A 14,765-nucleotide genomic window follows, 5' to 3' on the forward strand; every position below is an offset into this window, starting at 1 on the left:
TCGCCCTCCAGAGGATAGCGATCGGAGTCTGCTCATTTTTGAGGAGCACAAAGACAAAGACGGTATTGGGAGGGATTTTAGTAGATGAATGTTAGATGAAATATGTGTGTCAACATGTTTACTGTGAATGACAAATCCTGATATAAACACAGATTCTACTGTACGGTTGTGATATGCGTATATGTATATATATATGTATATACATATATATATATATGCCTTTTTGATCTGTATTTCTTAGAATGTTTTAAGGCATTTTTTTTTTTCAGTCGATTGCATGCAAATCATGAATAAATTCTTTTTTTTTCTCTCATAAAAGTGCCTGAATCTCTTTTATTCTAATGTAATTTATGTGCTTAAACTATGACGTTTGTATTTAATTATCGCCCGGAGACATTGTAGCATAGTTTTAGTATAAACTGCTTTTACCTGCAGCCTGTGGAATAAGATTGTTTGTTTCAGTGTTTGACTATTATGTTGCTAGAAAGCCGTGTTTAGGGGGGGGGGGGGGGGGGGGGGGACTTCTCCAGAATGTGGCCTCGACTGCCTTTGAGTAACGCTAATGTTCTTTGGTCCTGTTTTCCGGGAGAGGCAGGCTGAAACTACAGAGACCCGGGTTTGCCATTGAGGGTCACTAACAGCAACAGGTGCATTGCACAGGCCATAAAAACCTCTCTGGCGCGAGGGGGGGCGTAATTGACATTCCTCCCCACCACTCACGAGCCAGCACGCCCTGCCCGCAAGAGACCACCCCGCCTTTTAAACCATTTTAGGGTCAGAACCTGATACCCGTGCTGTCAGTTCCCATACTTATTGGGGTGCGGTCACGTGTGACACTTTTGACCAGGAAAGGAGCACCGGACCAGCAGGGATTTCTGGTAGTGGGAGCACCACCTCCGCACAGGCACCTCGCACCAGTGGAGTCTGGTCTCAGCAGCCCCTAACGACCTCTTCCCCCCCGAACGCGAGACCCCACGTCTCAAGGTGGTTCTTGCCCTCACGGCGGCGTCTATTGCTGATTACTTTTTTTTTCTTTCTGTAAGCTGAGGGGGACGTGAAGTCCTGACAGAGGCTGCATCATGACGACCGTCGAAACCCATATGACATACAGCAACTCCTACACGATCAACCAGGAAGAGCGGTACATGACCCAAGAGGACGACTGGGACAGGGACCTGCTGCTGGACCCCGCGTGGGAGAAGCAGCAGAGAAAGGTAGGTTTGGATTTTGGAGGCTCTGAGCAAGAGGCGTATGTGCTTGTGCCGCCGTGCGTAATTACGCACGGATTGACCCATTTGCCCTTACACTATTAACGCGTGACTTTTTTTTGTACATTTTAACGTGACAAATGGTTTCGGGAATCACCGGCCTCCCCACGAATAGTGTCGAGTCTAAAACTGCCCAACGTGAAACTGGGTACGTGTGAGCCTTAACCGTCCTTGCACCTGGCACTTCAGTCCTGCTGGAAGCTGTGTGGGCAGATATTTTAGGCCTCGGGAACTTTCTCAGTGTTGTCTTTCAGTGAACTCACCCCCTTGCCTTGCGAAGACCGTCTAAATATAATACCACCCTCCCCAGTCTTTCGTCTGCGTTTGAATTATAAAATGCACATCAGTTTGTCAGGGTTTTAAGCTCAACTCGCAGCACTAAATGGGGGAGAAAAGTGACGGGAGGGAGAAACTCCCTTCATCTTGATTTATGTCAGTTTTCCAGCGAGTAATTATGTGTAATTTAAATTAACAATATACACAAACACGCATTCTGTCACGTTACTGCTTCTTAATTTAATTATTTGATTATTTAATTAGTTTCTTAATACAAAACAACCCCCCCCAAAAAAAAAAAAAATTAAAATATTCCTGGAATAATAAATCATTTAACCGGATATTGTCATAGCCACACTAAGTTGGCCGTTGCCTAGGCGACCACCTGGCCTTGCCGCGTGGAGGACGAGCTCGACAGGTGCGTTTAATTAGCTGTCTGAGCTAAAAGTCAGCTGACGGCGAGGTGACGTCTTCCGCCGCAAAACCGGGGACACAAACAACATCCCCAAAGGTTACCGCGCGTATAAACGTTCACCTGACACACACACACACACACACACGTACACAAGTTCTCCACCCACCGCAGTGTTCCAATGCATATACAGATATTATCACCAAGTCCTTTGGTTTTATCTTTTAAAACAAAAAAAGGTAGCAACCTTAGTGCATATGTTTGCGTCGCCTGTGGTCGCCATTTTTCTTCGAAGTGATCGGAGTTGCATTCCTCCACCGCAGAAAGTATCGGAGCTCAGGCTGGAAATAGCTGTGAGGTAGATCATCGTTTCATCATCGACACCTTCACCGTCGGTTCTTGTTGTTTTAGAGCCACCACTAGGTGTTCGGCTGTAATCAAACGTTCTGATATTAGGGTTAACAGATCACTACTATACTTGTGCACAATTCATTCCCACGTGATCTTATATTTCTGTTTCTGAGTTTACACGTTGTGTTCATCATCTTTTTACTGGTAGATTTAACACTGATGAGTAGATGGTTAACATTACATTAGACATTTCAATATCTTCTAAAGACTCTTCTTCATAGCTGGAGCAATAACACATTCAGTTTGTGGCACAATGGAAATAAAAGCTGGGACTTCAACCAAACACAGGCAACTCATCTTGTGCAATAAAACTATTTAAATATCAATATTTAAATACTGTATTAAATTCAAAACAGCGTTTTCAACGTGTGTATATACAATATTATGAATTCATATTCATTTCGATCACTTGACAAGTAGAAATAGCCACTTCCTGTTATGTTGCCGTCTTTTATTGGTGAAACAAGAGCCACGATTTGGAAGATGGGTTCGATTCTTTGTTATTGTGAAACCAATGTGTATTAATATTCAATTCATATTTCAGAAATGTCTCCAGAACATTTTCCAGTGTTGTCAAAAGACGTGTACGCCGAGCTCCATGCTTTTGAGTGACTCCACCAATGTTTCTTTTAATGTTGGACAGCAGTCACATGATACAGACATTAATAATATACATTTTGTACATTATTTGAGCGAGTAAAGAAACAAAAAAATAAGCTGCTTGGCTTTTTAAACTCTATTTTTAATGTCGCTAATGATGCTCCTTATCTAAACGGTCTGTCAGTTGTTCAAAGCAGTAAAAATAATCAGACATATTTTATGTAAAGTTCAAAAGCATGCTGTAAATACATCTATAACAATGGACATACCTTTTTTCTTTGCTGTATTCTATGTTTGTGTGCTTGTGGCACCACAAGGTAATTTCCCCATAGGAATAATCTCCTCTAATCTAACCTAATCCAATCTAATCTCATCTAATCTAACCTAATAACACCTAATCTGGACTATTGTGGGGCTTAGAACCGCGCAACAGACGCTTTAAAAAAATAATAATTTAACAGGCATGTTCAGATGTTACTTTGCCCGAATCTGCAGATTTGTTCCGTCTGTGCAAAATGCCCCCCCCCCACCCCACCACCTATAGAGCCAGAGCACCCTGACAGGCTGAGAGACCTCAACAGATGGTAACAGAGAGAGAGAGAGAGAGAGAGAGAGAGTGAGAGAGTGAGAGAGTGAGATCGCCAGGCTGGTAGATATACACCCCGGGTTGGTTTCACAGACCTGCAAATAAACATCTTCCTAAAAATACTTTTCAACTTGCTCGGCTCCAACTTCCCTCCCTCCCTCCCTCCCTCCCTCCCTCCCTGCTCCTCTCTCCAGCCAGGGCGAACACTTCCTCTTGACACCATTCTTGATTTATGCCTTTTGTATCTACTCCTATGGCACACTTTGTCATGTTTTTCCCTATATATATATATATATATATATATATATGTTTTTTGTGTGTATCTTTTAGAAGAGTCTTTCTTCCTCTTCTTGTCATGCACCTGTCAGTCTTTTGAATGTAAGCCGATATAATCGGCCCTTGAGAGACCTCGCTCAGCCAAGCGCTCCGCTCTCTTTAGTCCTCGCCTCTCGACCTCCCCGGGGGAGCAGGTCATCGTACCCCGTTGCTCTTCTCGGCATGCACGATCGAGCTTAAGGAGGTGATATCAGCCCATAAATATAGCCGCTGCATCATTTCGCGATGTAATGAATATGAAAGGAAATCTTAGCGCCACCTGTTCTCTCATCCATCCTTTAGAACTTTCAGCGGAAAAAGCTGCTCACCCCTTGATGCGGTGGTTACGTGTTTGTCAACACACAGTGATGCCGAATCCGATACTGAGACTTCAGAAATAGTGTGTGCTCGGGGCGTTTATGTGTGTGTGTGTGTGTGTGTGTGTGAATTGCACATCTTGACACATCGGTTTATATTTATATCATCGAGCAGCTCTTGTGAGAACGCTAGCTAAATGATTCGCGTCTCGGATAGGAGTTGGGCGGAGAAAAAAAACCCCGAAACGTGTTTAGATATCGCATCTAGCAAAACGGGGTCGGATGGAACGAGATACAGGAAGGGACGGAGCGAGGAGATCGGGACGCATCTCGTCTTTCTCGACATCCTGTCCTCAAAGCAACCGTGATCCTAGAAATAAGAAGGGTTTAGGGTTTAGGGTCAGTTTCGATCAGCCAACAGGCGAGTTTCGGGACAGAAGTAGATGTTTCCATGAATTCCCAAAGGTCTTACTCGAGCCCAGTAGTGCTGAAGGGGGGGGGGGGTAAGGGATCAATAGCTGTGTAAAGATGAACCCTCACTTCAGAGCACTGCTCTCACAAGACCAGCTGTAATACTGTACATGTGCACTGTTAGTTAGGAAAGTACCATGTTACAGCTGTTAGATGCACAGCACCCTGAAATAACTTGCTTCCATATGTTGTAGTTTGTTTATAATGTGTTAAAGTCATAAAGTGAAAAAATTCAGCATTCAGAAAAGTTCACCACCGTGACTGAAGTCCTCTTCTGTTTCACATAGTTAAAGAGTTCAGCTGCTTACTAAGTGAATGACTGGCCGACCTAGCCAAGCTTATGCTAGCAATAACCTATAAATACCCATTACATAGGGTTATCAACCAGCTGACCTGTTAGCCTCATGGTGAATGATTCACACATCCTCGAAAAATACGTACAAAAAAATCACACGTTTTCTTCCTTCTTCTCCTCTTCTCTATGTTTGTCTTAATTTAAGGAAGTGTAAAAATAGTCACCCGGTGGTTTTTTTCTTCCATTTTATTTGTAATGATGGGTGACAACATGAATTACTGAAGAGGTCAAAATCCCATCAATTAAAACATATTTGTAAATTATTCATATTAATTGTTAGAATTAAAATAAGATTATTGCCACTGTGCAATCAAATGCTGAGCAAAAATATTGAATTATCACCCAGTATCATGTAAATTGAATAATAATGCAAACGACAGTCAGGTTTATTCCCACATTTATTCCCATGATTAACATCCTCATAATTCTGTTTAAAAAAAAAAATTACATATAAATCTGTTCTATTCAATTCCTCTCTGCTCTGTTCCACAGGGCATAAAAAGAATGAAGTGGCCAAAAGACTGATCATCGTCAGCTTCAAGTGTTATAAAGTTACATTCAGTAATGGGATATTTATCCACTCAACCCTAATGTAATGTCCCTCTGTGCGGGGCGAGGGGAGAACTTAAGGTGCCGCGTAATCAAATCTATTCCCGTCTAATCTCATTTTGCACCTTTAACAGCTCGGCCGGTAGTGCGGAAGCCAGACGGGGTCATCGATCCGCGCCGGTACCTGACGTTTCCCGGGACAATGGCTGAAACGCCGGCCCTGTCCCAGGGAATACAGGGGCAGTGCTGGTTTACGCCGACGGCAGCGCTGCCAACGTCCCTCGCTAACCGATGGCTGTATGTAATTGTGGCCTGTGGACATTTAGTTGTAAATGTCATATAAGGAGAAATAATGAATATGTGGAAATGCTTCCTCGTGCGTGACATTTATGCCTTGAGGCCTAATAATGTTCTCTGCTGTTCTATTAATATTAGCAGCACTACCTACAGACTTTGCTTTTGCAGCGCTAAGGTCCTGGTATGTTTTTTATAATGTTACACATCAGTCTGTCAGACAACCTGACAATAGAGAAGTCACGTTGCCATTGATCATTTGTGTTCTCCTCACAGTGGGATCAAAGCTGTTTCATAGTTCTGAAGCATGTTTTCCTCCTGGTCTCAGGTCTGTCTTTTCGGAGACGTCTTCCCTTCCCCTCGCTCTTCATTTTGCACCATCAGTGAAGACATCTCCGAACCGATTTGTAATTTACCACATTAGACCCGCTCCACTGATTTTGCGCCCACTGCTCGGGCTCCGGTACCGCATCCCAAGATGCAACATGGCATCTTAGATTCCCTCCCATGAGTCACTCTGTCAGGATCATGTGATCCCCCCCCCCCCGACGCTGTCGAGCTGATCTCTGGGCCTCTCAGCGTATTTTACACTCGCCAAGACCAATGGACCACACAGAGGGAATGTGGGATTTTCTCATTTCTTCATTATTTAATATGTTTAACATTTGTAAACAAACCAAAACAAGACGGGGCTTGCGGGGAGCAAAAGGGGCTGGAAAGGACACAAAGAGTTAGAAGACAATTTGTCAAGGGCTTGAGTCCTGCTTGGTCCCTCCTGCCTCGAGAATACATGCAACTCATCTGACACTTTCTCAAGAGAAATTAGTACGACATGAATAAGATAGAATATGCTTTATCACTTTCGTGAAGTCTTCGACGCTACTTTTGCCAGCCGGTGAGTCGGACGTTGATAAAACAAAGTTTATTCCAGGTGATTTTGTTTTTTAAAAAATAATATATATTAGCATTGATTAGTGCGCCGTGTCTGTGTTGTGTGCAGCATGTAGAGAGAAGGTGTACGAGGGTTGAATGTAAGTGGAGAGGTGAGAGAACTTGCAGTCAGATCAAATAGCAGTTGCTATTCCAGAAGCCGTGTCCATGTAGGGAGGCTTCTATAAACTGCTTTAGTGCAGGAGCCCTGGGAGGCCCGTAGGAAGGGCTGAGGAGTGTGTGTGTGTGTGTGTGTGTGTGTGTGTGTGTGTGTGTGTGTGTGTGTGTGTGTGTGTTTGTGGGTGTGTGGGTGTGTGGGTGTGTGGGCGTGTGGGCGTGTGAAATTTTCCTCATACACTGTATTTTATTAGAGCGAAAGAGTTTTTGTGTGTGAGTTCTTATGAGGATTGGGACCCAGTTTTGAAGAACGGAAAAGTTCTTCGCCGAGTGTTTTAATGTCGACAGCGGACACTCGATACAGCGGGCGGTGTCGGAGTCCACCGGGTGAAAGTAGAAATGATGATTGATGGGCTGCTGTGAGGGCAGCCATCTTGATCTGATCAGAGCAATCCTTGTGGGTCTGCAAATAGAATAAAAGGTTGGATTAGTTGGAGAAAATTGCGTGGTTGACGGCGACGTTAGTTCCATTACGGCTACATCTGCAGACAAACTTAAAAACTGCGTTGTCAACAAATTCATTTAAGTTTGAACCGTCCCAGTTATAGTTATTATTGTTTAGACTCCTCGCCGGTGCGGAACATGGAGTCTTGTTTATGAGGAAGCAAGAACGCCACAAGCTGCCAACTCTGTGGCCTCGGCAACAAATGACTCACGGAGGAAACGCGGCCGGCAAAATGTCACCTTCGGGTCCTAATGGTGTCAGACTTAAATGTTGCATTCATGTCGAAAAAGTCTGTTTCCTTTAGTAATGAGACAAACTGAACACTGACCCGTCTTTATATATATATATATATATATATATATATATATAAAAAAAGAAAAAAAAAGAAAATCTCTGTTGTGTCATGCGATGGATATTTATAGGTAGGTGGGAGCAGAAGTTCCAGTCGTCAGTTTGACGTCTGCTGAGGTGATGGGTCTCTTATAATAGGACTGAGGTCATGAAGATATCGCTCTGCGCTTTATGTTAAGACGAGTGCCGTCGTCTTTGACTGTATCCAACCTTGAGATGTAGCTCCGGGTTTTTTCCGCTTCCTCCGCCGATGGACAACGGAAGGCTCTTTTAACAGTCCGAGCCGTTGCACGCGGAGTGGAAGATGTTTAGTAGCTGCTGCCTCAGGCGTTAACAGCGCTGTGCTAAACGAGGACTTCCTGAATGGCGAGGTGTACGGTCACGCGTGTGGTCTCGCTTCAGTTGTGAGATCACCCGATTAGAGCATTAGATAACCTTCTTGTGGTGCTCTCATTGAGAGCAGAAGTAGAATCGCAAGGTCGGCAGGGGCTCGATGAATGCTGGGAACCATAGCTGGGTGGTATGTTACTGAAGACAGCGTTACATCAGTTTCACACATAGGTCCTCACGATCAAGGCTCCTGTTCAGATGGAATTAGCTGAGCCTAGATTTGCTTGGACAGTTTTGCGTCTTATTTCAGAGAAAGAACTCGCCTTCTGAAATTAGACACAACCTCTCCCCCCTCCTCCTCCTCCCCCCAACCCGTTCTCCTCCTCACGCCAGCCGCAGTGTCATAAATCCTCCGCAACCACTTACGCCAATTTTTGTCTCTTGTGTCGCTCTCCGCAGTCCAGATCTCATTAAATGAGAAAAGACTCGGCATGCCGCTGCCGCCGCCGCCGCCGCCAGCCATGAACCCGTACACTCACCTTTTATTCTCCACCATCGATCACGCAGTCAGTCAATTCACATGACGGCTTGTGTAACGAGAAAGAGGGCGACGGCACAATGAAAGATAAGGAGTGTGTGTGTGTGTGTGTGTGTGTTGTGCAAGCAGAAAATCAGGGTTATTACATACGACCTTACTGATAATTGAAAGGTACAGTGGCGTAGAGCATTACTTTTGACCTTGTTGGTGAGTTTTCCATGTCGTCTTACATAACAGCATACCGACAGCAGAGTGAGCTTTATGAATGGGCAGCGCCGGTCTGTTGGTCGGTCCACCGCTTTGGTACAGACTGAAAAATCTGAGCAAGTTTTGGAGGGATTGCCATGAAATGTCCTGTGTGCATTCATGGTGCCCAGAGGATGGATCCTGAGGACTGTGGCGACCCCCTGACTTATCCCCCGGTGCCACCGTGAGTTTGCCATTTGTGGTTTTGAGTGAAGTGTCTGAACAGCTATTGGACGATTCCAGCCCACCTCAGGATGAATTGTAGTAACTTTGTTAATCTTTGACTTTTCATTCTGCCCCACCAACATGTCAGTTTGTTTGGTCCTGGTTTATGACCAAATACCTGCAAAACTAACTCCCATCAGCCTCAGCTGTACTTAGTGCTAATTAGCAATTATTAGCATGCTAGGCTAGGTTGATGAACACAGTGCACCTGCTAAACAACCGCATGGTAGTCATTGTGAGCATATTCACATACTGCTGTTAGCATTTAGCTCACAGAGCTACTAGCATGTACTTCATGGTGCACCAAGCATAACAACTTGATTCACAAATATTTGAGGAATCGTCCCTCCCATCATGTGCAACTTTGAGCTTGATAGTCCATCAACAATCTGCCCCCAAATTAGGATCATCAACATCCGTGGTGAGCTGAAATGATAAGATCAAACACAGGAAACAAAAACGCCAATTCACTGTGGGGCCAAAAACGAGTCGTTGCTTTCTCTAAATTATTGGCAACCCCCTAAAAATGTGAAAGATGCACCGCCGCGTTCCTGCTCTTCCATTGCTGTCAGCATTTCTGACAAGCGAACACCTGCGCACACACACTCAGCGCCAGAGGAGCTCATCGTCGAGTTTCTTTGGCTCGCACTTGTGGCTAACGTCGTCAATCCGGTGGCACGGCAAAGCTGCAACCAAACCACGTGGCAGCGGAACACAATGTGAGGCGGCATAATGGAGCGGAGCGGGGACACAATGTTTCTCCCCCCCCCCCCCACGCTGAGCCGAAAAGCAATTAACGTGACGCCGCAGACAGATGGTTGTGTCAAAACAAGTGATTGACTGAATCAGGTTAACCATCCGCTCCTGTGAGTTGTTTCAGCCGCGGACAGAACGTAAATTGTGTGCCTGGGTTGTAGATAACGCGGCTACGGGATTGTCGGGCTGCGGTCCCCCGTCTATCCATGTGGCGCAGGTCGTTTCTTTTGTTTTTGTCACGACCTTATTTCTCCGAACACGGGGACGCTCCCGTTTGAGTGACTCGTTGCTCGGCTCGACTTGTGTGCTGCGAATGACAAGTCGGGACGGACGTCTTCATGGAGTTGTTCCCATTAAAAATGCCACAGGTGATGTTTGTGGCAGCGCGGGGATTTGCGATGCGTTGAACGCAGCGTGGCGTTGTGGATGCAGATTTAAAGAAAGCGGCTTAATATCACATTCTGTTCGTACAAAACTCAACCTTGAATATTTAAATACACGAGTATTGTTCTCACTGTGCCGGTGGGCGGAGGGCTTTTAGTCTTTCATCACCTGCTCCACCTGTTCTCTCACCAGCTGAAATCCCTCGTGCCCACAGTATATCTCTCTGGCATCTGGCACAGGGATGACGCACACACACACACACACACACACACACACACACACACACACACACACACACGCGCGCTTTGACTAGAAGAGGTGTGCTAGGCCTTTCATCCTCTGAACACGGACATAAATCCACGGGTTTGGACTGGAGCCTGGCATTGGTAGCCAGTGGTGGCCCTGTTGTCAGCAGGGTCTCTGGGATATTAGCTCGTTAATCCTTTTATATGGTGAGGAGGTGGAAAGCATGGCTGATGAATTAATGTTGGGGGATTTATATACTTACAGTTCAACCTGCTGATAATGTAACTTGGAACAGCTGTTCACATGAGAGTAACGCTTTAGAGAGATTAAGAGAAAGCTCTTTCTATATGATCTGAATTGACCTGTTGATATTTAGGAGTGCCAGATTTCCTCTTTATTTTTACTTTCACTTTGCTTGGTTCCTCCTACTTACTGAAATTGCTTCGCTTGTGCAGTGTCGTGTTTTTTTTAATTAAGCCGATGACCTTTGCGCGTGATTCCTCCCGTTAATAGCGGAGAGGATCTGTTTCAGTGGAGCAATTTCCAAGAAAGTCTCTGCACCACACCGTCTTCATTTTACCGTTTCATCTGCCAATTATTTTTTCTCCCACCTACAGACATTTGCGTATCACATTTGCAGGTTTCATTCTAAGACACTATAAAAAAAATAGTCTTAGCCACATTTTTGAGACAAGCAAGTAATCGTAGTTTTTTTTGTCTAGTAGCGATTTAAAGTTTTTAAAACCATACATTTGGTCTATTGTTCCGTTTGAAAATGATGAAACATATGTGACAGCACCATAGCTATTAGAGTAGAGGAAGGTGCCGCTCATTTGCTGTATGCGTAATAGTTGTTTAGACGTTTCGGGGGGATTAGGGGTCCCCGGGGGCGGGCGGGGTTCAGGTTTTGGCGTATTAGCGGTTTGTGTGGGCATCGACCTTTTCGCTCTTTTGTCATTGTCCTAAATTGTCCTTGTGGGACCCAAGTTCAGGGCTCCAGGTCTGTTTTGGGGGGTATTTAAAGGCCACATAGGAGGGGAGGAGGAGGAGGGTGGGGGGCTCCTCCACCTGTTGCGTGCTGTAACTCCTCTCCCATCGCGATGCTCCTGTCCCTTCATCGGCTGTCGAAACTCGGTGGAGGAATTCATGGCGATTGTTGCGAGACCTCTGACACGTGACATGCAGTCCGTCAGAAGAACACAGTGAAAGGCCGTCTTGTTTACTTCATCTTTGATTTAACTTTTTTAAATTGCCAATTTTAGTTTTTTTTCTTCCAGATATTTAACATTTGATTGCTGTAAAATTGAAAAATAGTTTTCAGAGAAAAACATCCTCTTTCTTGTAGAAAGGTATACAAAATATATATATATTTTTTTTATATGTACAGTATGTAAGTGTTATGGTTGTTACACAAGTGCAAATAAAAAAAAAAAAAAATGTTGTGTTGAAAGCGTTTTTTGAACATTGTTGACACGCTCTTTTTGAGGAAGCCTCCACTGAATCAACATTAGATGTTTTTCATGTGGTTGAGCTCTTACTGCAGCCAGAGGAGCGAACGCTGCTCTTTCCCCTCCGCTCTGTTCTCGGCTGACGGATGAACACAGCCTGCCACGCGTCTCTCGCTCTCTGCTAGCTTTGTTCACTTCGTAGTTTTGTTTGTGTACTTTGTTCACTTGAGTCCTACATCATTTACAGTACAACTTATGTCCTCGTCACAAGGTATATATTGCTTTACTCCTTGGAAAGATAGCATTATGAACGTTGAGAATATGGTGCAATAGGGTGTCATGTTCTCTCAAAGCCTTGATGAAATGTATCCTTTATTGCTTTTAAAAAGAAAATCCAATAACTGAGACGAGCAGACACAACAGTACAGGGGAAACCCTTTGTGTGTTCTGGGTCTGTGTTTTTAATATCCACAGGCCTGTGGGTGGTTGACATTGGGCGCTGCAGTTTTTGTCATTGCGGGTTGAAGGGTGGAAACATTTTTTTTTTCTTCCCCTCTCTGTGCGCACACTTGTTCCTGTCAGACAGACAGGTGGCTTCTGGACGGTGTGGCTTCTGGTTTTGGCTTATTAAAGCTGGTAGTTTTTCATTTGAACAACTTATCGATCTGGTCCAAGTTCATAAACAAAAGAGCACGGCGTTTTGTCCCGTGTGTTTACGTGGCATCCGTGAGCGCTGTGACTTCTGAACAGGTGTGGGACAAAGGTAGCCGGAGTGGACGGGTGTGAGTGGAGTCAACCATGTCAACCTTGCGGGCGGACTACTTTTACACCGGCGGCGAAGATATAAATACCTGCGTTGTATTGAGATGAGGCACGTTTATGCGCCGGCTGTGTGTTAACTTAAACCCTTTAAACACAGCACTCTTTACGGCAGCTCATTCATAGCGACACGTCACAAAATTTAGCGTTTTTATTCTGATATTTTTCTTCTTTCTCAAGCAGCTTCCAACAATGCGGACGTAGACACAATGCGTTATTTTTACTTGTTGTAAATATTAAAAATAAATGTATTTAGATTGATAAATTAAAAGGTTTAAAAGAACGAGTTTATGGGCTCAAACTAGGGTTGCACAATTATTCTATATTGTATTCAAATGTGGGCTACTGCACAGGGCTCAATACTTACAAGACGTATAATGTGTGTATTTAAATGAAATAGTGTCAAGTCACGTTCTACAGACTTCAGAAAGATCCCTGCAGAAATCACACCACAATCAGTGTTTTTCATTATGTCGCAACTGCGATATCAGTCAAAAATAATTCCATATTTTTTCATAATCCTTCAGCTCTAGCTCAAACACGATAAGGTAAAAAAAAAAAAACAACAGCAGAAGAATGAGTAGAAGAGAATGAAACAGAACGCCTCTGTGAGCACGTTTAGTGCTACGTCAGGACTCCTATTTAAACTAACTGGATTTGAAAGAAGGAGGTTATGAGCTGCCGTAAAAGCGTCCCGTCTCGGTCTGTCAAGGGCTCACTAGATGGTCCCGTCTCGGTCTGTCACGGGCTCACTAGATGGTCCCGTCTCGGTCTATCACAGGCTCACTAGATGGTCCCGTCTCGGTCTGTCACGGGCTCACTAGATGGTCCCGTCTCGGTCTGTCACGGGCTCACTAGATGGTCCCGTCTCGGTCTATCACGGGCTCACTAGATGGTCCCGTCTCGGTCTGTCAAGGGCTCACTAGATGGTCCCGTCTCGGTCTGTCACGGGCTCACTAGATGGATCTCCGGGAGACTTAACTCGACGACAATAGATTTTCCCAAAGTGCATTTTTTTGAGCTCCACGTGTTTCTGAATGAACCCTTTTAAAAGCTTTATTGTTCGACTCGGAAACAAATCGCCACAGCAGCTTTGTGTAAAGCTACAGTAGGTGGATACGTGCAGGCAGCGGTCCCTGTACACCGGGTGGAATCAGGATGCACGTTTTCAATCCATAACCAACACTGCACCAGCATATTTCCCTAATTAGACCGCCCGTCCATATTTTGAAGGCGCTAATTAGGAAAAATCAGCCACCGAAGACGCGTATAATTAAATCAGGCGCACTCCTCCGTGTCAAAAGGCTGGACACCAGCGAGGGAGAATTGCACGGAGGTTAGGTGCAAATTGAGACCATCTTGCCATCAATTATCCACCTAATTAGCAGAAATGTAATTAGGCGTTTTGTGTTCCTTTCAAAGGGTGATCTGAGGCCGTGGTTACACTTCGTCTCTTCAACGGGACTTCATGCCGTTAACTGTTGAGTCTGTCGTTCATCAGCCAGACCACATCGCATTGAGTCCAGATCTCGGTGACGTGTGGACAGCATGTCGCCACAATCTGGACCATTTATCAAAACCTAGGACCGGAAGCTGAGAACGTCTGAGTCGTGTTAAGTTACTGCCGATGAAAGCTCAACGTTTTCCTAACTTTGCAGCTTCAAAATAAAAGCTTTAAATGAACAAAGTGACACTTTTATTGTGGAAAAATGTACAAGGAACGTTTTGAAGCTGCTCCTTAGCCATGAGATGTATCGGATCACTGTCCGATCACTCGGGTCGTGTGGAAGTGTTGAAAGTGTGTGAGAGCGCATATGTGGACACAGCTTGAGTTCTGATCCGGCGCATTAGATCACCGAAAGTGGCGTTGACAAAACAAGTGTAACCACGGGCCGGAGAAACTGAGCCCTGTAGGTGTAAAGAGCACCTTGACATAGCAGGAGTAACACTCACTCTGAGCTAATCATCAGGTCAGCCACAGCTGAAGAGTGTGTGTGTGTGTGTGTGTGTGTGTGT

The 14,765-nt window shown here is 44.8% G+C and overlaps 1 protein-coding gene across 2 annotated transcripts in view; it reads left to right on the forward strand.

Moving 5' to 3' along the window:
* Nucleotides 1–14,765, forward strand: part of actn3b (actinin alpha 3b) — a 53,527-nt gene that overhangs the window by 3,659 nt on the left and 35,103 nt on the right. Inside the window, exon 2 of one of the 2 annotated variants that reach the window (XM_068728226.1) lies at nt 1,044–1,214. In XM_068728226.1, coding sequence (XP_068584327.1) covers nt 1,080–1,214 — 135 coding nt within the window. In that variant the 5' untranslated portion in view covers nt 1,044–1,079. Of the gene's footprint in view, nt 1–845; nt 1,215–14,765 lie in introns of those variants that run through there. The other variant, XM_068728225.1, reaches the window with a different exon arrangement.

The sequence above is a fragment of the Cebidichthys violaceus genome, unplaced genomic scaffold (assembly GCF_023349555.1).
Source record: "Cebidichthys violaceus isolate CVI_PGR_0920_01 unplaced genomic scaffold, fCebVio1.0.p SCAF_41, whole genome shotgun sequence".
Lineage (NCBI taxonomy): Eukaryota > Metazoa > Chordata > Actinopteri > Perciformes > Stichaeidae > Cebidichthys > Cebidichthys violaceus.